The sequence below is a fragment of the Pleurodeles waltl genome, chromosome 5, assembly GCF_031143425.1.
Source record: "Pleurodeles waltl isolate 20211129_DDA chromosome 5, aPleWal1.hap1.20221129, whole genome shotgun sequence".
Classification (NCBI taxonomy): Eukaryota; Metazoa; Chordata; class Amphibia; order Caudata; family Salamandridae; genus Pleurodeles; species Pleurodeles waltl.
Window position 1 is genome coordinate 657283170 of NC_090444.1, and position 27352 is coordinate 657310521.

General features: G+C 43.8%; 1 protein-coding gene across 1 annotated transcript in view; it reads right to left on the bottom strand.

The window, feature by feature from the left end:
* The window catches only part of LAMA4 (laminin subunit alpha 4), a 557086-nt gene that overhangs the window by 407512 nt on the left and 122222 nt on the right, over nucleotides 1-27352 (bottom strand). The window contains exons 3-4 of the mRNA XM_069234539.1: nucleotides 11652-11779; nucleotides 5417-5497 (exon numbers count right to left, since the gene is read on the bottom strand). Of these exons, the coding sequence (XP_069090640.1) occupies nucleotides 5417-5497; nucleotides 11652-11779 (209 nt within the window). The remainder of the gene's footprint in view (nucleotides 1-5416; nucleotides 5498-11651; nucleotides 11780-27352) is intronic.

The window sequence follows — 27352 nt, forward strand, 5'->3', positions numbered from 1 at the left end:
TTTTCCGAGTGAAAGTTGTGCACTTTCAAAAGCCCCACTGTCCCTAGCCTTTTCTGGCCTCTCTAGTGAAGCATATATTTAAATACATGATGAAAGTAAAACATTTTCTGCACAACATTTTGGAGTGAAAGTTGTGCACTTTCAAAAGCCCCACTGTGTATGCATGAGTATGTGGCCGAAAGCTGTACAGTAGGGCTGACAGAGCTTGCCCACGCAAAGCCCCTACATTTTCTCAGAATGCAGTGACGTCCCTGGTTTATCTCCTCCTCCACCAGGAGCCCTGATAGTAAACAGCCTGGAGCGTTTTTCTGTTCAGCCCGGGTTTCTAAAAACTTTATCCCACTCTGATATTGATATTATTGCTCCACCCTTTCCTATATACTCAAATTGTGGGGTGTGATCAGAAGGCCTTACTGACCACGCCCCACATGACGCAATGGTTAAGGGTCGGTTGAGAAGCAAGTTACCAGAGGTCACATTTTAAAAAGAGAATGTGGCATTGCACAAAAGAAATCCCCTTTTCCTGCATTACAAGGAGTCTGTGGCAGAGAAATTGAATAAATACAATAAATAACTTCATCCAGGGCTCTCTGGGAGACAGGAGTGTGACCTGAAGACATCAAGTCATAAATATGCAAAAGACAACCCTGCACACAAGTAGGTTGGAGCTCTATCTTTTTTACAGACAATAAGAAAAAAATCTGTTCTCTCAGCTCTCCTCTCCCTTCCCTTCACTGCCTCTGTAGTTGGTTTCGCCTCCCAAAGGCAGTAATGGTTCCAGTAATTTAGCATGGCTAGTTATGCTCGTTCTATTTCTTCTGCAGACTAATGATGTGATATGTCATATTAAACATGTAATATGCAGCTCAAATAAAAGTGTAGCTTTTATCACTGAAACTGCTGGATACTAAATGGGTGAGGCGATGTGTGTTTGTTTGAGTAAGTGTTTGCAGGGCTTGACTGAGTGGCTGAGAAAATGTGGGTGTCTGGGTATAAGAGTTGTGTGAATGGCAGTGGATGACAATGTGGATGAGTGAATGGGTAGGCGACCAAAGGCAGTGGGTGAGTAGGTGAATGGAAATAAGTGGGTAGTGAGGCTCACTCACAAGGTGCAATTCTATCTTGTATTTGTGCCCCACCACTGCTTTCAGTCATCAGCCACCACTGGTTTTGGCTGTACCAACTTTACTTCAGGTGGCTCATCCTTATTATACTGTGGCACTGAAAAAAGAGAGGGAACAAGAATCTCTTACTGTAAAATGTGTGGGGGGGTGGTGGTCCTTAAACTTTGGTATTGTGTTTAGGATGCATCCTAAAGTCATCCCATGAGTGGGGATTCTGAAGAAACTGTCAGGAAAACAAATTCAGACATCCGCCTCTTTACAATTAAGTGGTCAGAAAACAAGGGAACTCACCAGTGACTTGAAGAAGCATCACACAGATTAATTGATTACATAATATGCTTATCATTATAATATAGATTCCAACCTGGTTCATTAGAGGATAAAAATGCAACTACCTATCTTCTTCACAAATGCCATTTTACCCAAACCCTTCAGGGACAATGAGGTTTGAGTAGAATCACTAATGGGCAGACTTTGTAGATGTTGGACACCACTGGATAGACTTCATCAGAAGAGAGGTCAAAACAGTGAAACTCGTCTCAACCAACTAGTCCTTAACATATCTCAACCCACTACTGATTTGCAGAGGGGGATGACACAGATGCCCTGTATCCAAAACTGGGACATGACATTTACAAGTCTTTGAGAAAAATAAGGAATAGTACTGCCTATAAGAACTCTCCCTTTCACGTATACAAAACTGGAACAAACTGGATTGACAGAATTTCTGTGTGTACCCCTATTCTCTTTCACTCTCTTATACACACACAGACACACACATACGTGCACACCCCCAAACACATACCACAGACACTTCTTTAGTTTCTTCTAACACCTTTCACATACACCAGCAGATCACCACTTTTTTCTATCAATATCCAGGCATACAACAGTCTGGTGGTGCTTAGGAGTCGCCAACGGATATCACAAACAGTACTGGCCTATAAACATTCACTGTCATAGCTGCCATGTCCTTGACTACAATAAAAAGTGGGTAAAAACCTAATTAAACATAATGGGAACACAGCAAACACTCCCAAAACAGCTGTCTGACTGGCTACTTTATTGTGGTCCTATGTTGCTCCGTGATATATACAGGGAGTGCAGAATTATTAGGCAAGTTGTATTTTTGAGGATTAATTTTATTATTGAACAACAACCATGTTCTCAATGAACCCAAAAAACTCATTAATATCAAAGCTGAATATTTTTGGAAGTAGATTTTAGTTTATTTTTAGTTTTAGCTATGTTAGGGGGATATCTGTGTGTGCAGGTGACTATTACTGTGCATAATTATTAGGCAACTTAACAAAAAAAAAATATATACCCATTTCAATTATTTATTATTACCAGTGAAACCAATATAACATCTCAACATTCACAAATATACATTTCTGACATTCAAAAACAAAACAAAAAGAAATCAGTGACCAATATAGCCACCTTTCTTTGCAAGGACACTCAAAAGCCTGCCATCCATGGATTCTGTCAGTGTTTTGATCTGTTCACCATCAACATTGCGTGCAGCAGCAACCACAGCCTCCCAGACACTGTTCAGAGAGGTGTACTGTTTTCCCTCCTTGTAAATCTCACATTTGATGATGGACCACAGGTTCTCAATGGGGTTCAGATCAGGTGAACAAGGAGGCCATGTCATTAGATTTCCTTCTTTTATACCCTTTCTTGCCAGCCACGCTGTGGAGTACTTGGACGCGTGTGATGGAGCATTGTCCTGCATGAAAATCATGTTTTTCTTGAAGGATGCAGACTTCTTCCTGTACCACTGCTTGAAGAAGGTGTCTTCCAGGAACTGGCAGTAGGACTGGGAGTTGAGCTTGACTCCATCCTCAACCCGAAAAGGCCCCACAAGCTCATCTTTGATGATACCAGCCCAAACCAGTACTCCACCTCCACCTTGCTGGCGTCTGAGTCGGACTGGAGCTCTCTGCCTTTTACCAATCCAGCCACGGGCCCATCCATCTGGCCCATCAAGACTCACTCTCATTTCATCAGTCCATAAAACCTTTGAAAAATCAGTCTTGAGATATTTATTGGCCCAGTCTTGATGTTTCAGCTTGTGTGTCTTGTTCAGTGGTGGTCGTCTTTCAGCCTTTCTTACCTTGGCCATGTCTCTGAGTATTGGATACCTTGTGCTTTTGGGCACTCCAGTGATGTTGCAGCTCTGAAATATGGCCAAACTGGTGGCAAGTGGCATCGTGGCAGCTGCACGCTTGACTTTTCTCAGTTCATGGGCAGTTATTTTGCGCCTTGGTTTTTCCACACGCTTCTTGCGACCCTGTTGACTATTTTGAATGAAATGCTTGATTGTTCGATGATCACGCTTCAGAAGCTTTGCAATTTTAAGAGTGCTGCATCCCTCTGCAAGATATCTCACTATTTTTGACTTTTCGGAGCCTGTCAAGTCCTTCTTTTGACCCATTTTGCCAAAGGAAAGGAAGTTGCCTAATAATTATGCACACCTGATATAGGGTGTTGATGTCATTAGACCACACCCCTTCTCATTACAGAGATGCACATCACCTAATATGCTTAATTGGTAGTAGGCTTTCGAGCCTATACAGCTTGGAGTAAGACAACATGCATAAAGAGGATGATGTGGTCAAAATACTCATTTGCCTAATAATTCTGCACTCCCTGTATATATATATATATATTAAATGCAAGAAGATGCATAGCGACGTGTACATGTGCCACATTTCATAATTCTTAAAGTATAGGAATAAAATAGCAATTGAACAGGGGCTATTATTGCTTTTATGAGTATTTCATGAATTGGGACTAATTCTTTCAGGCAAAGTAGTTGCTTGTACAGGTACAACATGTTTGTAACTACGCGATCTGCTTGTCATAAACAATAGGTTGGTTCTCCACAGCAGCATGGCTTAAATTGGAAGAGACAGATGTCTGGACAATGCAGCACCTTTCTTAAGCAATGGATTGAAAAGGAAAGACCTGCAAAGACCGGAAGTGTCTTCTAAATGGCACATGGTTGGAGAACGTGATAATAAAAAACATATTATACTTTCAGAAGAAGGACAAATGGAAATGTACCTTCTGGGCAGATGCTTCCGTACCTATAGCTATATTTCACTGCAGTAACTACCACCACTGTTAGTAAGCAACAACAGCAACATGTTGTTTTGCTATGTGCAAGTTTTACAGATGGGCTTTCTTAAGGAGGGGGTGTTTTTAAGATCTACTATATTGGGCCATTCGCAAATTATTCAGAACCCACTGTAAATAACTAATATGAAGTGTCTAGGGGACTTCTATTACACTAGATTTTTAGATTCGTCTGGTGTCTCAAGAGATACATTTTGAGATGTATGTAGATTTCTTAGTGATTTCTTTGAATATGGTGTTTGCATTTGATGTTTTTGAGAGTGCAAAGTTTATAGGTATTTTAAGAAAGGTTTGTGAGGTTTTACAGAGTTATGACCTGATTAGGGGTTTGCAGGACAGGTTACTCTATCATAAATGTGACAGATAATAACCCATCATCCGTATTTCAAAGTACATTATACCCTATGGCTCTTTCACTTAAGGCTGATACGACATCTATCACCTTTGTGATGGAGTAACGTTTCTGCCAATCTCTAAATCAGGCCCTTAGATTTTGGGGGGTTATTTCTCCAATGGTTTACAAACAGTCTCCTTTTCAGACTTTTTGGAACTCTGTTCCTGCTCCTCCACACATGCTGACTGGATAAAAACCATATCCCAAATGTTTCTTACTCATGCATGCTCCTTACATTTGCTTCGAAAGCTATCCTGCATCAAGTACATCAGGTACTGTAGAAATTCACCCAGGACAGCTTGATGACAACTTGATCTGTGAATATTGGATTGACTGTACGGTATTTTCAGCATATATAAAGAGCATGCCAACCACTCTCGGTACCACATGAGATGTCCATTTTATCTATTGTTTTTATTTCTAAAGTGACCAAAATGCAAGACATGTAGATGAAGTAGAAAAAATGTAAAAGCAACAATGGATGTACAAACGAGTAAATTGATCTGATCTCATACATTATGGAAGCATGTAGTCAAAATGTTATTATAGAAAGAAAAACATATTTTTGCTTTTCCGCTTCATCTTATTGGAGAATCTCCTTTTTCATGGATTTTCTAAGTTTTCTAGAGTAATTTCATTAAATCAATTCACTTGTTACTGACTATCTTTGGTAATATTGAACTAGCTAACGTATCATTACATAAAATAATAAATTTGATTAAATTGATGTTTCTACTAAATTAAATCCACTTACCTTTCACAGTTAGGTCCAGCGTAGTTTCCTTTGCAAATGCAGCGCACAGTTCCACTTTTTCGATTGCATGAGACAGCAAAGCTAAAATATTTAAATTCAGAATATTATTAGTAGCTTAATGAGTCTGCACAGCCATGTTTGATGGATATACAAAGTAGGTAACTGTCATAATCAAAAATAGCAAAGACAGTACTATTCCTACCGTGTAGGGAATTGGAAATGGACCAAATGAATGAGCAGGGTAAAGTATTTGTAAAGGCAGTATTAGTTGTTTACACGTGATATACCTGATTGTATGGCTAAATCTACTGTAGTCGAACATTTAAATAAATATGTTTTATGGGTGAGTCTATTAATATACAATCATAGACAGTACTTAATTCTGAGACAAGTGGGTGTCAGGCAGTCGTTATTGGCCCCTATAATGACCTTTAATGAATCAACCAATTATAATCACATTTGTGTACGCAAATTTCCAATTGTCTATAAATACCCAGCGCAACTAAAAATGTCACTGGTAAGGTGTACCATCTTGTTCTTCTGCAAGCAACATGATTAAAAAGACTTAGCCCGTGATTACCGGTGGGTCAGTGTTTTCCGACCCATTTTCACAGGGGTATGTATTCTGGAATACCTCACCTTTCTTTACATTTGACAGGTCAAACCTGCCGAGGTTTAACAGAGGAAAAGTATACTGTATTTACCATACCATGCAGTTTTTGGTGCGTTAAGCACCAACAGCCATATGTTATTCCCCAAAAATTCAGAATAGTCAGTATTTATTGAATCAAGATATAATGTACCCCAGGGTATCATTATTCCTCAAGGGCGATAAATAGCATCTCTATTCTGGCAAACTTGGAATCAGGGCCTAAAACGCCAATCTTGGCCTACATTGTGCATTTGTTGTCATTGAATCATCTTCTAATTTAAAAGGCAACATCAACTGAGTAGGCTTTTGAAGTACAATACGCTGTAAACATTCAGGCGTGAAGAGAAGAACTTCATGAATGTGTTACTTCCTGAGCATTTTTAAAACAGGCTTATGCCACCCATTCATTGATGTTTGTTGCTTGCAGGGTAGTAGAGCTGCTTACAATGCCAACATGGGACTGTAACAGCCAGATAGGCTTTGCTAGTTTATTTTCTCTCCTCCTCTTATACCACAGACTTGTTTAACTGTTATTATACTGCCAACATAACCTCATTGTGCTGTTGTCCAATATACTGGTAATTTCTGAGAGCTACGTATTGACCAAGGGGCACTTGACAGTGATGATATAAGCCAATAAAAAGGTATGCATATGCAGAATGACAAACCCTAATACAAACCTCAACCAGCTCCTATCGCAACAAGGTGCTACTGGCCTATGGTGAGATCTTCAATAATCTGAGAGAAAAATCTGTTTTCTTTAAAAACTACATTAAAACTATTCAACTTCTAGAGCTAGACTTGGGGCTTTGTCCTTCAAGTCCTTATGTATTATTTAAAAACAATCTGAAGGAAGCGTCTTGGTCCAAGGGTTTTTTGATGGATATGGAGGTGTGTCGTAAAAGAAGAGGTCTAGAGAAGTTAACTACCTAGGTAACTATGAAAAGGGTGCACCCTATCTGACCTGGAATTTAAACCATGGGGTGAGGCAACTGTGTATCCTGCTTAGACTAAGTAGATTGACATTGAAAGATCTCACCTCACGGTGGGATGGCTCTTCTAGTGCTTGTGATCTGTGTCAAGGAGGAGTACAATCTCTTACTCATGTCTTATTTGTCTGTCCGGCTCTCGCTGCTACAAGGAAATTTTGGCTGAAACCCCTTTTTTTTACAGCTTAATATTAGATCTCACAGAGAAGCGCTAGATTTATGTTATACCCCCCATAATGAAAGATTTTGTTACAGGATTTTTAAATTTTTCCAATCATTTTTGCAGATATTCTGAATTATGTATATTAAATAAGGAACTATTGTTGTATGTATTTATCTATTTTTCCCTTTTAAGAAATGAGTATTACTTTTATATGGAATTTTGTTTCTTTTTTTAATGATCTTGTATCTGTACTCATGTGGACCTCTCAGGAGTTCCATAATATGATAATAAATTGAATTGAATTGAATTGAACAAGGTGCTACTGAAAACTCATTCATAAAAACTCACTGCAGTTATCTAGACTAATCTCACCGACCCTGTAAGGCATGCTCTCAATCTGAAAATATTTCAGCTCAAGTAACTTATTGGGGTTATGCAAACTTCCCCGTGTTCTCCTCATTCAGCATAATAGCTCTGCCACAACACTGGCAATTTAAGGCCATATTTACTAACATTTTGCGTCATGGTTGCACCACTTTTGTGGCGTATTCATGACGCAAAATGCTAGTAGCTATCTACAAAGCCCTGCAAGGGGCGAATTGCATCTCCTTGCGTGGTTTTGTAAAAAAAAAAAAATTAACGCACTGCAGAGGCTTGCGCTGCATTGCATTACATTTCATTCTGGGGGCGTTCCATGGGTAGAACGCAGGCGTTTCATTGCATGTGCCCATTGATTTCACGCAATCCCAGATTTACAAAGGTTTGGAAACCTGAAATTGTGTGAAATCGCTGCACCTCCCAGAGGATGGCCCAGTGTAAATTCCTTTTTAAGGGTTGAGCACGCACAAGCGCTCTAGCCCCTGTTGTAATCACTCTGTGGGCTTTTAACCAGGCACACTGCATGCCCATGAGTTTGGTTTGTTTGTGGGCTTGTCTTTTAAAATGTGCTTGATTTCTTTAGTGGAAGGCATGCATACATCATGCCTTTTCTGGCCTTTAGCCATCCTCGACAGCACCGGTACACTACTGAAAACATAAGAGGCTCCATGTTTTCAGTATGGTTTATGGACTACTTTTTTCTATTTATTTCCTGTGCAGCATGATCTCGCTGGACAGTAGTCGAGCACTTTTCATGACATCGACCCTGTTACATGGATACTTGCATTTCTGCTGATATGTTTGACGGTGAGTGAACTTCTGTTTTACTTTTTATTTTCAATTTATGTGGCAAGAAAAGTTCAGTTAGGAATTTACAATGCAAATAGCTCTTACTCAAGCAAACGCGAGACCAATTGCGTTGCAAATGCTTGTCAATGTGTGGTGCAGTAGGCAGCACACAAAGAAGGAGGGAAATGCCTCAACAGATTGTTTTTGTGCAAGAAGGTATGCCTTGCTGCACAAAACAATTCTCCTTGCAATGCAGGCACCCCTGCACCATGGTGCAAGGGTTCCTGTGTTGGCTGCCTGAAGTGCGGCAGTGGAAGGAGAGAGCAGAAATGCTCCATATCTTTGCAATTATTGAGCACTTCTGCCCTCTCCCTTTCAGGCAACATAGCGCAGCAACTTTGCTTACTGGCCTGCGTTGCGTGAAATTTTGGTAAATATGCTTCTTAATTTTTAACACGTTCAAGCTTCCACTTGTGCAGCAGGCACAGTGGCACCAGGCCCAGAGGCCTGAGCAACCCACTGAAACCTGTTTCTTACTCTATTTTATAATTCAAACATCAAACACCAAAACGGGGGTCCCATGTCCTTGCTTGCAGTGTTGCCCATGTCTACGCTAAGACAGTTTCAACCCTTCAACCCACAAGTTGTCTCTCAAGTAACTGACAGAGGAAAAAATGAAAATACAACAGAAAAAGTAGGGTTTGGTAGCATTAATTGTGCTTGTCATTAGCACGCTTTATGCCTTCCACTACCCCATTATTTATTTTTTTAGATTTTCACTCATTGCTTCTTTTTTTCCTAAACTACATTTTTTGCTTGCCAATGGAACTATATTAACAAAGCCTTAAATGGAAGCGCCACCAATATATAGAATTGAATAAACAACATGTTTATTTAATTATTTTTCAAATTGCCCCTTGTACATTCCATAATTCATAACAGTACAGCCAAAGAGTTTCTTTCTCAGGGCTTGTAGAGGTTTCCATCACTATATATGCTGAGTAGAATTCCAGTGCTCTATTTAGAAAACGTCTACTTTTCAAAACAAATTATTCCATTAGAAAACCCAATTATGTGGCGAGCTCAGATTATTTATTCACGATCCACTGTGGCAAACTCTCTCTTGTCTTCAATTGTAGATAGAGCACCTCTAGTGCTGGGCAATTATTCTATTCTCAAAAACCTACGTCCACAATGTGCATGTGGGACATAATAAAAAATAAAGAACTTCTACCTCAAGTTAATATGTTTTGATACAATATTATTGTATAATATAGGCACAAAATGAGATATTTTGGCCAGCGGGACCCCCACTCCCACCCGCAGCAGCACCTGCAAAACTTGAAAAATAAAACAATAATAAACCATGGCCCATATTTATGAAAAATGGCCCACAGTTGCGCTAACGCAGTTGTGTGTCATTTTTTTAAGGCTGGCTTACGCCATTCCTCAAAGCCATCCGTGCGCCATATTTATGAAATGATGCACAATGGTGCTAAGGAATGGCTAGCATAAAAAAAAAGAAGCTAGCCGGGGGAATTGCATTGGGGGGAAGGCACTAATAGGTCATAAATGACGTTAGGCTGGTTAGCGACAACATTTCTGCTGCTAATCAGCCTAGCCTCATTTTTTGAAGCACAAGCAGCCAAAAACATGACTCCTCTCTAAGTATAGACAGGAGTCATGTCCACAACCCAAATGCACACCACTGGGGACCGGTGTGCCCTGGGCAAGCCCTACATATTCAGTGCCAGGCAGGGGGCCCCATGTAAGGGCCCCCCAGTGGCACACTGCACACATACATTAAAACATGCGTGCAACTTACCTGGGATGGGCTCCCTCCTCCTCTAGGGTCCCTGTGGTGCGGGTGGTGGTGCTGCTGGGGTTTGGGGTGGGCATCTTTGTATCCATTCCATGGTGTTTAGCCATGGAAGTGGGCCTACCTGCACTCTAATGCCTGGTCTGTCGCAGGTGTTAAATAATGGCGCTAAGCGGGCTTAAGGCCATTAGACCGCCTCCCACATGTGCCTTGTTTCTGCGCCTGGAGTTAAATATGGTGCTGGGGGGCTAGCGTCATTTTTAGGATGGGAACGCCTACCTTGCATCTCATTGATGCAAGGTGGATTCGTGAATCCTAGAAATGGCAATAACTCCAATATTTGGACGCTAGATGGATCTAGTGTCAAAATATAAATATGAAGTTATATTAGTGTCGCTTTAGCACCAAAATAAATGGCGTTAAGGCGACACTAAGTTTCCATAAATATGGGCCCATGCTTATTATTGTTTTATTTTTCAAGGGGGCAGGGCCATGGGGGATGACATGCAGGGAGGGGAAGTAGTGTGCACTCCCCTCAGTGCGCACGTGTTTGGTCAGCCATCTCAGGACAGCCAAGCCGACATGCACACTGAGCTCTCTCCAACCCGAGCTGTGTTGCTGGTTGGAGACAGCAGGCACAGACTTCCAGTCTGCCTAGGAGTGCAAAGCCAGGACGCTCAGGCCAACCCTAAGGCTTCTCTCATGCTGCCAGAAATATGGGAGTAGCATTAGGATTGGTCGCATGGCAGACTGTGAGCCTGTGCCTTCAGTGGAGCTTGAAGACTGGCATTGCGGCAATGCAGCAGGTACGTTTATTTTTTATTTTCATTTTTGTGTTGTTTCTCCTGTTCCAGTGTCCCCCGTGTTCCCCCTGTCCCCTCCCCCCACCCCGCCAACTTGCCCCAACACCAGCCACAACTACTTAGGGCACCACCTTCCATAGAACACATTACAGATATGAATAGACAACACGCAGGACATGATTCCGAGTAGACAGTCAAATTATATTCGCTATACACCCTTGATTGTACATGAAACCGAACTGTGAATTGGGCAGTATTGGGCAAATTTCCCCAAGTCACACCCACTGAAATTTACCAGGTAAAAAGTAGAGAGATTTCCTACAGATGCAGACATTTGTTTGGAAAGGATCACATTTTACAGCCAATACCTAAATTTCCACTAAGAAAAATCGAAACTGAAGTAGTTTACTTCACTGTTTAAATAAATACCACAACCCATGTTAACGGAATGTATTGGATGTATAGAAATCTTACTCCCATGTGGCCCACTCAGAAACAGGACCTTAATAACAAGAACATCTCATTTGACAATAAATGTCACTCTGAATTCTCTCTCTTATTCCATACATGGGTGCATTTTCAAAATCAGAAACACAAATTCGTAAAAATTAGGTCATTTTTCTAAACTAAATGTTGACATACTTGTTTGATCCGACTGGCAAGGGGCAGGGACATGGTGTGCAGGACGTGGGCACTCCTCTTACGACATCAGAAATGTAACCATCGAGGCATCGCTCACAGCGCTTCCCAGTTGTGTTCCTCTGGCACTCCTAATGGATAACAAATTAAATCAATATTGGGTGGAAAAATGAGAGCCTTCAGATTGCATGCACTGTCACATCTTTACTGTCCATATGTTTATTTTCTCAAAATGTGCCTTTGTGAAGATTTCATGATGAATTTGGCAGTATCTATTACTACCATAACGACACTGAATCATGGTTAGGGTAGTACATTAATTTCATTTAAAATGCCTTTTAATGTCTTAGGCCCTGATTTATACTTTTTTTGCACCACATTGCCGTCATTTATTGACGCAAAATCGGCGCAAACTGACAAAATACAATTGTATTTTGTAAGTTTGCGCCGCTTTTTTGTAAACAAATGGCGGTAATGCAGCGCCCAAAAAGTATAAATCAGGGCTTTAGGCCCATATTTATACCTTTTTAGCGCTGAATTTGCGTCGTTTTTTGACGCAAAAACAGCGCAAACTTACAAAATACAATTGTAGTGTGTAAGTTTGCGCTGCTTTTGCGTAAAAAAATGACGCAAATGCGGTGCTAAAAAAGTATAAATATGGGCCTTAGTGTCTTAAGTGGCATCCAAAGAACCTACTTTTGGGTACAATCTGGGTTCTTGAGCTACATTGCCTGAAGCAATGAGCTCGATAGTATTAAAGCAATGTGTTTTTTTAAAATTCAAAGCATTGTTTTTTAATCATTGTATCATAATCTCTGAACAAAGCAAGGTACTGTTATGAAATGTCCCAACATTCCCAATACTAGTATCCTGCCTGTTCACGTTATTAGAATAATAGACATTTCTTGGAGAAAAGCAAACATTGGACAAACAGAAACTGTGAAATCACTACTGACAATGAGGCAAGATCACAAATATATGCCTGCTTTCATGCTCACACGTCCTTGCTTCCTCCACCTCCACTACCTCAACTATCAACTTCCCATTTCACCTTGCACTGCACTTGTCCTTCTCCCCCAAACAGAGCCACCCTTCTGTCTTGTCTATCTCCTTCCTTCCACTTTCCCTCTCTTCCTCTCTCTCCAATTGGCCAACTTCTTGATACAGCACCCACAATGTCAAACAAGCATTTGCAATGTAATGGGTCTTGCGTTCCCCTAGTAAGAGCTATTAGCGTTATAAATTCCTAACTGGACTTTTCTTGCCACATAAATTAAAAATGATTAGTAAAACAGTTGACAGAACCAAGTCATTTCAAAGCGCCACCGCCCCCATGAGAGTGAGTGCAAGAGTTATTGGCTCCCTACGTGAATGTCTAGAAAGGATTGTGGCTCGGCTGAAAGGCAAACTGAAACTGGAGGAGGGGCCCTCACATGCTCTAACATGAGGTAGTGTGAGGTAGTGTGATGGCCAACAAACATGTTCCCTTGGTGAAATTGCCTGGGAGGGAAATCAGCACACAAAAGAGGGATATTTCACAAAATGCACCAATAAAAATGAAGAATTTGAGACTAGCGCAACAAAGAATGAATAGCAGGAGTAGACATGGTTAACAGCCCATGGAAAGATTACAACAGGCCAGAGTGCTTGCACTAGACCCTAAAAAGCACACCTTACTGGTTGCAGCCTTAATAGTACCTAATTTGTTGCATATGAACGAAGTCGAGAGGGAATATTTAACAACTATACATATAGGAGTTGTTGAAAATATAAAATGACTTAACAAAGCTTTCTGGCAATTTAAATACGAATAATTACATAAATCCAAAAAGCTAATCTGTAATGAAGCCCACCTGAAGACAAGTGAATTCAATTAGCAATAGGTGTTAACAAACATGGCAGCACAAACCGTTCCTCATTATGTGTAGGTGCTGTGAGTCCAAGGATAATCTTCTAATACGTCACTTGCATAAGTTATCAAAATTAGAAAGACACAAGTCTTAAAAAATATATATAATTAGTGAAGTTAAGTTTACTTACATGTTTCCAGTGGCATTCAAGGATTAAAGTCTTATTATTCTCCCGCTCTTTTTTGAGCTATGCAAATTATTTGTATTCTAACTGCCAGTATGCTTTACTATATTATTGACAGCTTTTACAAATAGATTGTTAAATACTCCTTTTGACTGATTACATAAGGAACAAATGAGGAATTGTTAAGGCTGCAAACAGGAATGCAAACTTTTTTACCCAAATTACATCAGGTTTATTTTGAGTAGGCTGCATGAATAACAAGCATTGTCAATGTCAACGCTTCTCATGTGTATGTAAAGGTGTGGGGTGGTTTGGTTTATAAACTGTAAAATAATATACACACTATTAATGATAAAAAAGGAAAAAATCTCTAGCATATTCCCAAGTCATTCCTTTCCTGTAGAACCAAGCAACACAGATTGCCAGTGCTTGTTTTTCCCATGGGTCACAACAAAACCAATGTGCTATGAATGGGAAATACATTTATTTTATTTGATTTGTTTTTCTCATGAACACACACATGTCAGGCCATTGCATTGCTCTTCTGACAAAAAACATCATATAAATAATAATCAGTGTGCACAAATAAGAATGTGTGTATACTTGTCTGAATTCATATGACTTTAGAGGCTTGAATAGTGTAGCTACTTTATCCATTGTAGAAAAGTGCAATATCATCTGGTATGGCTGGGTAGCCTTACTATGTAATATTATCACAATACCCTGAAGATGATCCTTGGCTTCACACAAATAAACCCTTAACTCAGTCCTGGTAGAGTGGCAAAGAGCAGTCAGGCTTTACTAGAGGAACATGTGTTAAGCATTGCAGAGTACCAACATGGCTGATCAGTAAGTGGCACAACAATTAACCAAATAGCATAAATATAACCAGAGTTGTCCCGAAAAGAGTTGTCCTGAACGAAAGCGCACTCACAACAGGTCAGTATGGAATGTAGCAAAGTCAGCAACTTACAGAGAGTTCTTTGGCATTTTCATTATTTCAGGCCTTATGTTTTCAAGCATCTCTGGATGCTCACTTGATTGGTACTCAACTGATATCAAGTGCCTGCAATTAAATCTGCCAAGCAGCCAGGCAGTTGGCCTTTGAAAAAGGAAGGAAATGTTTGTTCCCTGCTGATGAAGGGATGAACCCAGAAACACATGTCCAGAGATGCTTGAAAACATAAGGTCTGAAATAATGAAAATGCTAAAGAATTCTCTGTAAGTTGCTGACTTTGCTACATTCCATAATGACCTGTTGTGGGTACGCTTTCGTTCAGGACAACTCTTCTTGGTGAAAATATAACCAGAGTTATAGATTTTAGGAGCCATGATAAATCAATGCAAAATAATACATGAAAAATATAATTTTGGGGTCAACAGGAAAAAAACACTAGTGTTCATGGTGCTGAACGGGAACCGCGGGTGGAGCGCTTACATGGTGCTTCACGAAACAAGATGCAAAACCAAAGCAGAGACCTGGTTGCGGAGGATGGTTGCAAGGTGTACCCTGTAGTTGCAGAGTTGAGTGTGGGGGATGATTACGAGGCTGGTGACCAACAAGTACTGACAGCGATAAGCAGCATGAAAAGCTTCAGGAACTTCACTGTGCTAGGGGTAGGGGCACAGCAGCCTGAAACTTTGGGGCAGGTGAGACTACAACTACCACAATGCACTGGACAACCTGGATTTGGGCTATCCCATAAAGGACCCAATGGCCAGTGATTCTTTGGATCCCATGTGAGTTTTTACCTGCAGTTTGCAAGGGAACTAGTGCCTCTAGTCCAGGGGAGGCTGAGGGTTTTTCTGGCTTCCAAAGGGGTCCCTCTGATTAGGAGTGCCAAGTTTGAGAGTTTGAGCCAAGGATGAGGCTTGTTCATGCTGTTCCAAGTCTGTTGCCACAGAGACAGATTATCCCACTTTTGTTTTGGTGCTGTCGCCAAACTCCTGTTGTCGGCAACACACAGGTCTTCTCCTAATCCTTCTTTGAAGTTAGTTGTTCAGATGTGAGGTTCTGGTGTCAGAGATGTCCCTTAAATCCGAGATTTAGAGGTGTGATGACTAGTAGCCAATGAGCAGCTAGCTCCTGTAGCTAATCCTCCCTGGAGGTGACCACATATGTTGGGGTGGGTCACTTTTTCTACCAGGACCCATCTATTCTGCCACTCCTAAAGATGGCACACAACTAAATTTAGTGTACAGAGCAGGCTGTTCACCCTCGAGGTGTGGTCAGCCTTCTAGAAGTGTACACCACCTTGCCTAGCTAATCTCTCACCTGTCTGAGAGCAGATGTGTTTGGGATGGGAGGAGGGCTGTTTTCTCCACTGCGAGTCACCCCTGATGCATTCAGAGGTGGTGCAGCATTTGAAGATCACCACCTTTATGTTCCCATTCACCCACCTGCTTGGGAGGAGGGAGGTGTTTCCTCCTTCCTGCCCAAGCCTTTTTTCCTGACTCCTGGGAGTCTTCACACTGCCTCGCAGGAGGTCAGAATCACGTGTTGGTGGCAGCAGGTGTGGGAAAAAGCAGGCTGGTCAACCAGAGCACTATGAAGCTGGGGTTACCAGGGCCCTTATTTATACTATTTGGTGCTAAACTGCACTAAAGCAGTTATGCACCAAAACGTTTAGCACTGGCTTGCACCATTTCTGTGCACCAGCTGGGCACCAGATTTATGGAATGGTGCAAGCTGGTGCAAAGGGTAGGCTAGAGGAAAAAAAATGACTTTAGTCGGGTGTGGCTGGCGGTATAGAAGAAGGGGGTTTATCACCAAAAAATGACTTTAGGCAGGTTACAGTAAAAAGAAATGACTAACAAGATTAACATCATTTTATGGTGCTAAACCTACCATGCCACATGACTCCGGCCTTAGAAAAGGCAGGAGTCATGTCAACCACCCCAATGGGCAGCACAGGGGACAAGGGTCCTCTGGGCATGGCCATGGCACCCTCTGCCATGTATGGGGGCCCATTACAGGCCCCCCATGTCACTTTAAAAAATAAAATGCAATACTTATCTGTACTTATCTGTACTTACCTGGGTTGGGGTCCCCTATCCTCCGCAGTTTCTCTGGTGTGGGTGGGGTGCCCTTAGGGCCTGGGGAGGACACCTGTGGGTTTATTCCATGGTGGTCCACCATGGAAATATACCCACAGGTCCCCTAATGCCTGCCCTGACCCAGGAGTTAAAAAACAGGGCAAAGCAAGCTTTGCACCATTTTTTTACCCCTCCCCCCTCCAATGTACCATTTTTGCACCGGGGTATATATATGGCGTGAAGGCCATAGATTCATTTTTTGCACGGGAACGCCTACCTTACATCTCATTAAGGCAAAGTAGGTTTCCACTTCCAAAAAATGACTTTAACTACATAAATTTGGTACTAGGCGGGTCTAGCACCAAAGTATAAATATGGAGTTAGTTTTGCACCGAATTAGAGTAAAACAAAATGATGCTAATTAGGGGCAAACAGAGTTTAAATATGCCCCCAGGTGAGCAACCTATAAGGTCGCCATCAGGATAAGTGCCTTGTCACCCAGGGCACATGATTTGTGTCAGGGGTGAGAAGGCATACTGTTTGATACCAAACATGACATATTTAGCAGTACCATAATGGAGCTGACCTGACTTGAAGGTGCCCAGGTGGCAGCACATGAGCCTATGGACCGCTAACACTTCTAGTAGTTTCCAAAGGGGGACCCCACTATAGGGACATTTAGGCTTGCATTTATATGTGCAAACCTTTAGTATAATGCACCCTGACTCCTGGGCTGAGCAGGCTACCTTAGGGGTGCCAGGCACATATTATCAAAAAGTACAGATGATGGACGGAATGCTGCACAAATCAAACATTCACCCCCAGTCACAGATCTGTGTTTAATCCACTGCTTTTTACTTACTGTGCCACCCGTGTAGGAAAGTACCATCTTGCCTGGCATGTTACCCACATATTTCACTGTATATATGTTGTTTTAGTGTATGTGTCACTGGGACCCTGCCAGCCAGGGCCCCAGTGCTCATAAGTGTGCCCTGTATGTGCTCCCTGTGTGATGACTAACTGTCTCACTGAGGCTCTGCTAACCAGAACCTCAGTGGTTATGCTCTCTCTTTGCTTTTCAAATTGTCACTAACAGGCTAGTGACCAATTTCACCAATTCACATTGGCATACTGGAACACCCTTATAATTCCCTGGTATATGGTACTAAGGTACCCAGGGTATTGAGATTCCAGGAGATCCCTATGGTCTGCAGCATTTCTTTTGCCACCAATAGGGAGCTCTGACAATTCTTACACAGGCCTGCCACTGCAGCCTGAGTGAAATAACGTCCACGTTATTTCACAGCCATTTACCACTGCACTTAAGTAACTTATAAGTCACCTATATGTCTAACCTTTACCTGGTAAAGGTTGGGTGCTAAGTTACTTAGTGTGTGGGCACCCTGGCACTAGCCAAGGTGCCCCCACATCGTTCAGGGCAAATTCCCCAGACTTTGTGAGTGCGGGGACACCATTACATGCGTGCACTATACATAGGTCACTACCTATGTATAGTGTCACAATGGTAACTCCGAACATGGCCATGTAACATGTCTAAGATCATGGAATTGTCACCCCAATGCCATTCTGGCATTGGGGAGACAATTCCATGATCCCCCGAGTCTCTAGCCCAGACCCGGGTACTGCCAAACTACCTTTCCCGGGGTTTCACTGCAGCTGCTGCTGCTGCCAACCCCTCCGACAGGTTTCTGCCCTCCTGGGGTCCAGCCAGGCTTGGCCCAGGAAGGCAGAACAAAGGACACCCTCTCCCTTTGGAAAAAGGTGTCAGGGCTGGGGAGGAGTAACCTCCCCCAGCCTCTAGAAATGCTTTGATGGGCACAGATGGTGCCCATCTCTGCATAAGCCAGTCTACACCGGTTCAGGGATCCCCCAGCCCTGCTCTGGCACGTAACTGGACAAAGGAAAGAGGAGTGACCACTCCCCTGACCTCCCAGGGTAGGTGCCCAGAGCTCCTCCAGTGTGCTCCAGACCTCTGCCATCTTGGAAACAGAGGTGCTGCTGGCACACTGGACTGCTCTGAGTGGCCAGTGCCAGCAGGTGATGTCAGAGACCCCTTCTGATAGGCTCTTACCTGTGTTGCTAGCCTATCCTCCTTCCTAAGTAGCAAAACCTCCTTTTCTGGCTATTTAGGGTCTCTGCTTTGGGGAATTCTTTAGATAACGAATGCAAGAGCTCATCAGAGTTCCTCTGCATCTCTCTCTTCACCTTCTGCCAAGAAATCGACCGCTGACTGCTCAGGAAGCCTGCAAAACCGCAACAAAGTAGCAAAGATGACTACTGCAACCTTGTATCGCTGATCCTGCCGCCTTCTCGACTGTTTTCCTGGTGGTGCATGCTGTGGGGGTAGTCTGCCTCCTCACTGCACTAGAAGCTCCGAAGAAATCTCCCGTGGGACGACGGAATCCTCCCCCTGCAACCGCAGGCACCAAAAGAACTGCATCACCGGTCCTCTGGGTCCCCTCTCAGCACGACGAGCGTGGCCCCTGGAACTCAGCAACTCTGTCCAAGTGACTCCCACAGTCCAGCGACTCTTCAGTCCAAGTTTGGTGGAGGTAAGTCCTTGCCTCCCCACGCTAGACTGCATTGCTGGGTACCACGTGATTTGCAGCTGTTCCGGCTCCTGTGCACTCTTCCAGGATTTCCTTTGTGCACAGCCAAGCCTAGGTCCCCCACACTCTAACCTGCAGTGCACAACCTCCTGAGTTGTCCTCCGGCGTTGTGGGATCTCCTTTTGTGACTTCAGGTGAGCTCCGGTTTACTCCTCTTCGTAGTGCCTGTTCCGGCACTTCTGTGGGTGCTGCCTGCTTCTGTGAGGGCTCCATATTTTGCTGGGCACCCCCTGTGTCTCCTCACGCAATTGGCAACATCCTGGTCCCTCCTGGGCCACAGCAGCATCCAAAAACCCTAACCGTGACCCTTGCAGCTGGCAAGGCTTGTTTGCGGTCTTTCTGCATGGGAATACCTCTACAAGCTTCTTCACAACGTGGGACATCCATCCCCCAAAGGGGAAGTTTCTAGCCCTCTTCGTTCTTTCAGAATCCACAGCTTCCACCATCCAGTGGCAGCTTCTTTGCACCCTCAGCTGGCATTTCCTGGGCATCTGCCCAATCTCGACTTTGTTACGACTCTTGGACTTGGTCCCCTTGTTCCACAGGTACTCTCGTCTGGAAATCTACCTTTGTTGCATTGCTGGTGTTGGTCTTCCTTGCAGAATTCCCCTATCACGACTTCTGTGCTCTCTGGGGAACATAGGTGCACTTTACACCTACTTTTCAGGGTCTTGGGGTGGGCTATTTTTCTAACCCTCACTGTTTTCTTACAGTCCCAGCGACCCTTTTCAAGCTCACATAGGTTTGGGGTCCATTCGTGGTTCGAATTCCACTTTTGGAGTATATGGTTTGTGTTGCCCCTACACCTATGTGCTCTCATTGCAATCTATTGTGACTGTACATTGCTTGCATTACTTACTTTTGCTATTACTGCATATTTTTGGTATTGTGTACATATATCTTGTGTATATTTGCTATCCTCATACTGAGGGTACTCACTGAGATACTTTTGGCATTTTGTCATAAAAATAAAGTAACTTTATTTTTAGTATATCTGTGTATTGTGTTTTCTTATGATATTGTGCATATGACACCAGTAGTATAGTAGGAGCTTTGCATGTCTCCTAGTTCAGCCTAAGCTGCTCTCCATAGCTACCTTCTATCAGCCTAAGCTGCTAGAAACACCTCTTCTACACTAATAAGGGATAACTGGTCCTGGTACAGAGTGTAAGTACCCCTCTGTACCCACTACAAGCCAGGCCAGCCTCCTACATTGGTTGTGCAGCGGTGGGATAAGTACTTGTAACTACTTACCACTTTGTCATTTTGTACTTTTCATAAGAGAAAAATATACAAAACAAGTTCAGTGTATGTACACCTAACCAAAAAGTTTTGCTTTTCTTCTCTTACTCTATTGCTAAGTGCTGAAAAGTACCTCTAAACTTTCAAAAAAGTTTCTAAAAAGTTGAAAAAGTTTTTTTTCTGTTTCCTTAAAAAGTTCTGAAACTTTTTCTTTCTTTTTCTGTCCCTTAAACCTTTTTCTATCATGTCTGGTACAGGTCCTACCCTTGATCTGGTCAGCTCTGCTTATGACCACCTTAGCTGGAAAGGTGTAAGGGGTCTCTGCATTGTAGGGGTAGGGAAGAATCCCTCTAGAGAATTGTTGATTAACATGCTCATTGAAAATGATAAGGCCTTAGCTGGCACATCTGTTGAGAAGTTAGGAGATGGTTCACACTCTGATTCTGGGGCAGCCCCAGCAAGAATGTTAGATGGTATTCTTTCCAACTTGCCCCTTAGCAGACCACCTAGCATAACTGGTACTAATGTGAGTTCTCATCACAGTAGGAATGTCATTCCTGCAGGTCAAGTTGTTAGAGTGCCAACTGTTAGGGACATTTCTCCCTCTGTTCATTCACACCATTCGTCTGTGTCTAAGCATGCCCAACCCACCCACCCTGATGACAGAATGTTAGAAAGGGAGCTCAATAGATTGAGAGTGGAAGAGTCCAGGCTGAAGCTTAAACAGCAACAGCTGGCTCTAGACAGGGAAACTTTAGACTTAGAAAAAGAAAGACAGAGGTTGGGGTTAGGACCCCATGGTGGCAGCAGCAGTATTACAGATAGTAATCCTGTGAAAGAGCATGATTCTAGGAATCTGCATAAGATAGTTCCCCCTTACAAGGAGGGGGATGACATTAACAAGTGGTTTGCTGCACTTGAGAGGGCCTGTGTTGTATAGGGGGTCCCTCAAAGGCAGTGGGCTACTATCCTATGGCTATCTTTCAGTGGAAAGGGTAGGGATAGGCTCCTTACTGTGAAGGAAAGTGATGCCAATAATTTTACAGTTTTAAAGAATGCACTCTTGGATGGATATGGTTTAACCACTGAACAATACAGGATTAAGTTCAGAGAAACCAAAAAAGAGTCTTCACAAGACTGGGTAGACTTTGTTGACCATTCAGTGAAGGCCTTGGAGGGGTGGTTACATGGCAGTAAAGTTTCTGACTATGAAAGCCTGTATAATCTGATCCTGAGAGAGCATATTCTGAATAACTGTGTGTCTGACTTGTTACACCAATATCTAGTGGACTCAGATCTGACCACTCCCCAAGAATTGGGAAAGAAGGCACACAAATGGGTCAGAACAAGAGTGAACAGAAAAGTTCATACAGGGGGTGACAAGGATGGCAAGAAGAAGGATGGTAAGTCTTCAGACAAGGGTGGGTACAAATCTAAAAATGAGTCTTCATCAGGCCCACAAAAACACTCTGGTGGGGGTGGTGGGTCCAAATCCTCTTCTAATCAAGTAAAGAAACCATGGTGCTATTTATGTAAAGTAAAAGGCCATTGGACAACTGATGCCAGTTGTCCAAAGAAAAGCACCAAGCCTCCCACTACCACAACCCCTACTGCTACACCTAGTGTCCCTAGTAATAGCCGTGGTGGTGGGAGCAAACCTACAAATAGCCAATCCAAGGGAGTAGCTGGGCTCACTTTTGGTAATTTAGTTGGGGTTGGTCTTGTTAGGGAGACCACAGAGGCTGTGTTAGTCTCTGAAGGTGCCATTGATTTGGCCACCTTAGTTGCTTGTCCCCTTAATATGGATAAGTACACGCAACTTCCCCTAATAAATGGTGTTGAGGTTCAGGCCTACAGGGACACAGGTGCCAGTGTTACCATGGTAATAGAGAAACTGGTACACCCTGAACAACACCTACTTGGTCACCAGTACCAAGTGACTGATGCTCATAACAACACTCTTAGCCACCCCATGGCTGTTGTGAATCTCAACTGGGGGGGGGTTACTGGTCCAAAGAAAGTTGTGGTTGCCTCAGATTTACCTGTAGACTGTCTACTAGGGAACTATTTAGAGACATCAGCTTGGGCAGAAGTGGAGTTGGAGGCTCATGCAGCACTGCTGGGCATTTCTGGGCATATTTTTGCTTTGACCAGGGCTCAGGCCAAAAGGCAAAAAGGACAGGGTGACTTGGATCCTGGAACAATGGACCAAGTGCTCCCTAAAGCTAGGGTTAGTAAAGGTAAATCACTACCTACTATCCCTCCCTCTACAGATGATTCAACTTCTGAGGAAGAAGAATTTCCCCCCTGTGCAGAACCTTCACCAGAGGAGCTGGAAGCAGACACTGCTGAGCTTTTGGGTGGAGGGGGGCCTGCCAGGGAGGAGCTGAGTGCAGCACAGCAGACCTGTCCCACATTAGAGGGTCTAAGACAGCAAGTTGTCAAACAGCAAAATGGGGATGTCAGTGCCTCACACAGAGTTTACTGGGAGGACAACCTCTTGTATACAGAGGCAAGGGACCCAAAACCTGGAGCTGCCAGGAGATTGGTTATTCCCCTGCAATACAGAGAGTTCCTCCTAACTCTAGCCCACGACATTCCCTTGGATGGACATTTGGGGCAGATGAAAACATGGGATAGGCTTGTCCCCCTGTTTCATTGGCCTAGAATGTCAGAGGACACAAAAGAATTTTGTAAGTCCTGTGTCACCTGTCAAGCCAGTGGCAAAACAGGTGGCACCCCAAAGGCTCCCCTTATTCCAAAGCCTGTGTTTGGGGTTCCCTTTGAAAGGGTAGGGGTTGACATAGTTGCCCCCCTTGACCCTCCTACTGCTTCAGGCAATAGGTTTATCTTAGTGGTAGTGGACCATGCCACAAGGTATCGTGAAGCAATTCCTCTAAGGACCACTACAGCTCCTGCAGTGGCAAAAGCCCTCCAAGGAATCTTTTCCAGGGTGGGGTTCCCAAAAGAGGTGGTATCAGACAGGGGTAGCAACTTTATGTCTGCATACTTGAAGGCCATGTGGAAGGAATGTGGTGTAACATACAAATTCACCACACCTTATCATCCACAAACAAATGGACTGGTTGAGAGGTTTAACAAAACTCTCAAAGGAATGATAATGGGACTCCCTGAAAAACTCAGGAGGAGATGGGATGTCCTGTTACCTTGCCTCCTTTTTGATTACAGAAAGGTACCCCAGAAAGGAGTGGGCTTCAGCCCCTTTGAACTCCTATTTGTACACCCTGTAAGAGGTCCTCTAACACTGGTAAAGGAGGGTTGGGAACAACCTTTAAAAGCTCCTAAGCAAGACATAGTGGACTATGTACTGGGCCTAAGATCCAGAATGGCTGAGTATATGAAAAAGGTCAGCAAAAACCTTCAGGCCAGCCAAGAGCTCCAAAAGCAATGGCATGACCAGAAGGCTGTTCTGATTCAGTACCAACCAGGGCAGAAAGTGTGGGTCCTGGAGCCTGTGGCCCCAAGAGCACTTCAAGACAAATGGAGTGGTCCCCAATATTATTGTTGAAAAGAAGGGAGAAGTCACCTACTTGGTTGACTTGGGCACTGCCAGGAGTCCCCTTAGGGTGCTCCATGACAATCGCCTAAAACCTTACTATGACAGGGCTGATCTCACCCTGCTCATGGAAACAGATGAAGGACAGGAAGAAGAGAGTGACCCTCTCCCTGATCTCTTCTCTTCCACAGAACAAGATGCTCTAGTGGAAGGTGTAGTTTTAGCAGATTGTCTTACTGCTGAGCAGAAAGACCACTGCATAAATCTCCTAGGTCAGTTTTATTAACTCTTTTCTACTGTGCCAGGCACCACTTCTTGGTGTGAGCACACTATAGATACTGGAGACAGCATGCCTGTCAAAAGTAAGATCTATAGGCAGCCTGACCATGTCAGAGACTGCATAGAACAAGAGGTTCAGAAAATGCTTGAACTGGGAGTGGTTGAGCACTCTGAAAGTCCATGGGCCTCTCCTGTGGTACTTGTACCAAAACCTCATTCCAAAGATGGAAAAAGGGAAATGAGATTCTGTGTGGATTACAGAGGTCTCAACCAGGTAACTAAAACTGATGCTCACCCTATACCCAGGGCAGATGAGCTAATAGATACACTGGCATCTCCCAAGTATCTAAGCACCTTTGATTTGACTGCAGGGTATTGGCAGATCAAGTTATCAGAGGATGCTAAAGCAAAAACTGCATTTTCGACTATTGGAGGGCACTACCAATTCACAGTAATGCCCTTTGGTTTGAAAAATGCACCTGCCACTTTTCAGAGGTTTGTGAATACAGTCCCGCAAGGGTTGGAGGCTTTTAGTGCAGCATATCTAGATGATATAGCTGTCTTTAGCTCCGCCTGGGATGATCACCTGGTCCACCTGTGGAAAGTTTTGGAGGCCCTGCAAAAGGCAGGCCTCACTATCAAGGCTTCAAAGTGCCAGATAGGGCAGGGAAAAGTGGTTTATCTGGGACACCTGGTAGGTGGAGAACAGATTGCATCACTTCAGGGGAAAATCCAAACTATCATAGATTGGGTTCTCCCTACAACTCAGACCCAGGTGAGAACCTTCTTAGGCCTCACTGGGTATTACAGGAGGTTCATAAAGAACTATGGCTCCATAGCAGCCCATCTTAATGACCTCACTTCTAAGAAAATGCCCCAAAAGGTATTGTGGGCAGCTATCTGTCAGAAAGCTTTTGAGGAGCTGAAACAGGCCATGTGCTCTGCACCTGTCCTAAAAAGCCCATCTTATTCCAAGAAATTCATTGTTCAAACTGATGCATCTGAATTAGGGGTAGGGGCAGTCTTATCACAACTCAATTCTGAGGGCCAGGATCAACCTGTTGCTTTTATCAGCAGGAGGTTGACCCCTAGAGAAAAGCGTTGGTCTGCCATAGAGAGGGAGGCCTTTGCTGTGGTCTGGGCACTGAAGAAGTTGAGGCCATACCTGTTTGGCACTCACTTCATTGTTCAGACAGACCACAAACCTCTACTTTGGCTAAAACAAATGAAAGGTGAAAACCCTAAATTGCTGAGGTGGTCCATATCCCTACAGGGAATGGACTATACAGTGGAACATTGACTTGGGAGTACCCACTCCAATACTGATGGACTCTCCAGATATTTCCACTTAGACAATGAAGACTAATCAGGTCATGGCTAGTCTTATTGTCCTTCGTTTGGGGGGGGTTGTGTAGGAAAGTACCATCTTGCCTGGCATGTTACCCCCATATCTCACTGTATATATGTTGTTTTAGTGTATGTGTCACTGGGACCCTGCCAGCCAGGGCCCCAGTGTTCATAAGTGTGCCCTGTATGTCTTCCCTGTGTGATGACTAACTGTCTTACTGAGGCTCTGCTAACCAGAACCTCAGTGGTTATGCTCTCTCTTTGCTTTTCAAATTGTCACTAACAGGCTAGTGACCAATTTCACCAATTCACATTGGCATACTGGAACACCCTTATAATTCCCCAGTATATGGTACTAAGGTACCCAGGGTATTGGGGTTCCAGGAGATCCCTATTGGCTGCAGCATTTCTTTTGCCACCCATAGGGAGCTCTGACAATTCTTACACAGGCCTGCCACTGCAGCCTGAGTGAAATAACGTCCACGTTATTTCACAGCCATTTACCACTGCACTTAAGTAACTTATAAGTCACCTATATGTCTAACCTTTACCTGGTAAAGGTTGGGTGCTAAGTTACTTAGTGTGTGGGCACCCTGGCACTAGCCAAGGTGCCCCCACATCGTTCAGGGCAAATTCCCCGGACTTTGTGAGTGCGGGGACACCATTACATGCGTGCACTATACATAGGTCACTACCTATGTATAGCGTCACAATGGTAACTCCGAACATGGCCATGTAACATGTCTAAGATCATGGAATTGTCACCCCAATGCCATTCTGGCATTGGGGAGACAATTCCATGATCCCCCGAGTCTTTAGCCCAGACCCGGGTACTGCCAAACTACCTTTCCTGGGGTTTCACTGCAGCTGCTGCTGCTGCCAACCCCTCAGACAGGTTTCTGTTCTCCTGGGGTCCAGCCAGGCTTGGCCCAGGAAGGCAGAACAAAGGACTTCCTCAGAGAGAGGGTGTTACACCCTCTCCCTTTGGAAAAAGGTGTCAGGGCTGGGGAGGAGTAGCCTCCCCCAGCCTCTGGAAATGCTTTGATGGGCACAGATGGTGCCCATCTCTGCATAAGCCAGTCTACACAGGTTCAGGGATCCCCCAGCCCTGCTCTGGCTCGAAACTGGACAAAGGAAAGGGGAGTGACCACTCCCCTGACCTGCACCTCCCAGGGGAGGTGCCCAGAGCTCCTCTAGTGTGCTCCAGACCTCTGCCATCTTGGAAACAGAGGTGCTGCTGGCACACTGGACAGCTCTGAGTGGCCAGTGCCAGCAGGTGACATCAGAGACCCCTTCTGATAGGCTCTTACCTGTGTTGCTAGCCTATCCTCCTTCCTAAGTAGCCAAACCTCCTTTTCTGGCTATTTAGGGTCTCTGCTTTGGGGAATTCTTTAGATAACGAATGCAAGAGCACATCAGAGTTCCTCTGCATATCTCTCTTCACCTTCTGCCAGGGAATCGACCGCTGACTGCTCAGGAAGCCTGCAAAACCGCAACAAAGTAGTAAAGACAACTACTGCAACCTTGTATCGCTGATCCTGCCGCCTTCTCGACTGTTTTGCTGGTGGTGCATGCTGTGGGGGTAGTCTGCCTCCTCTCTGCACTAGAAGCTCCGAAGA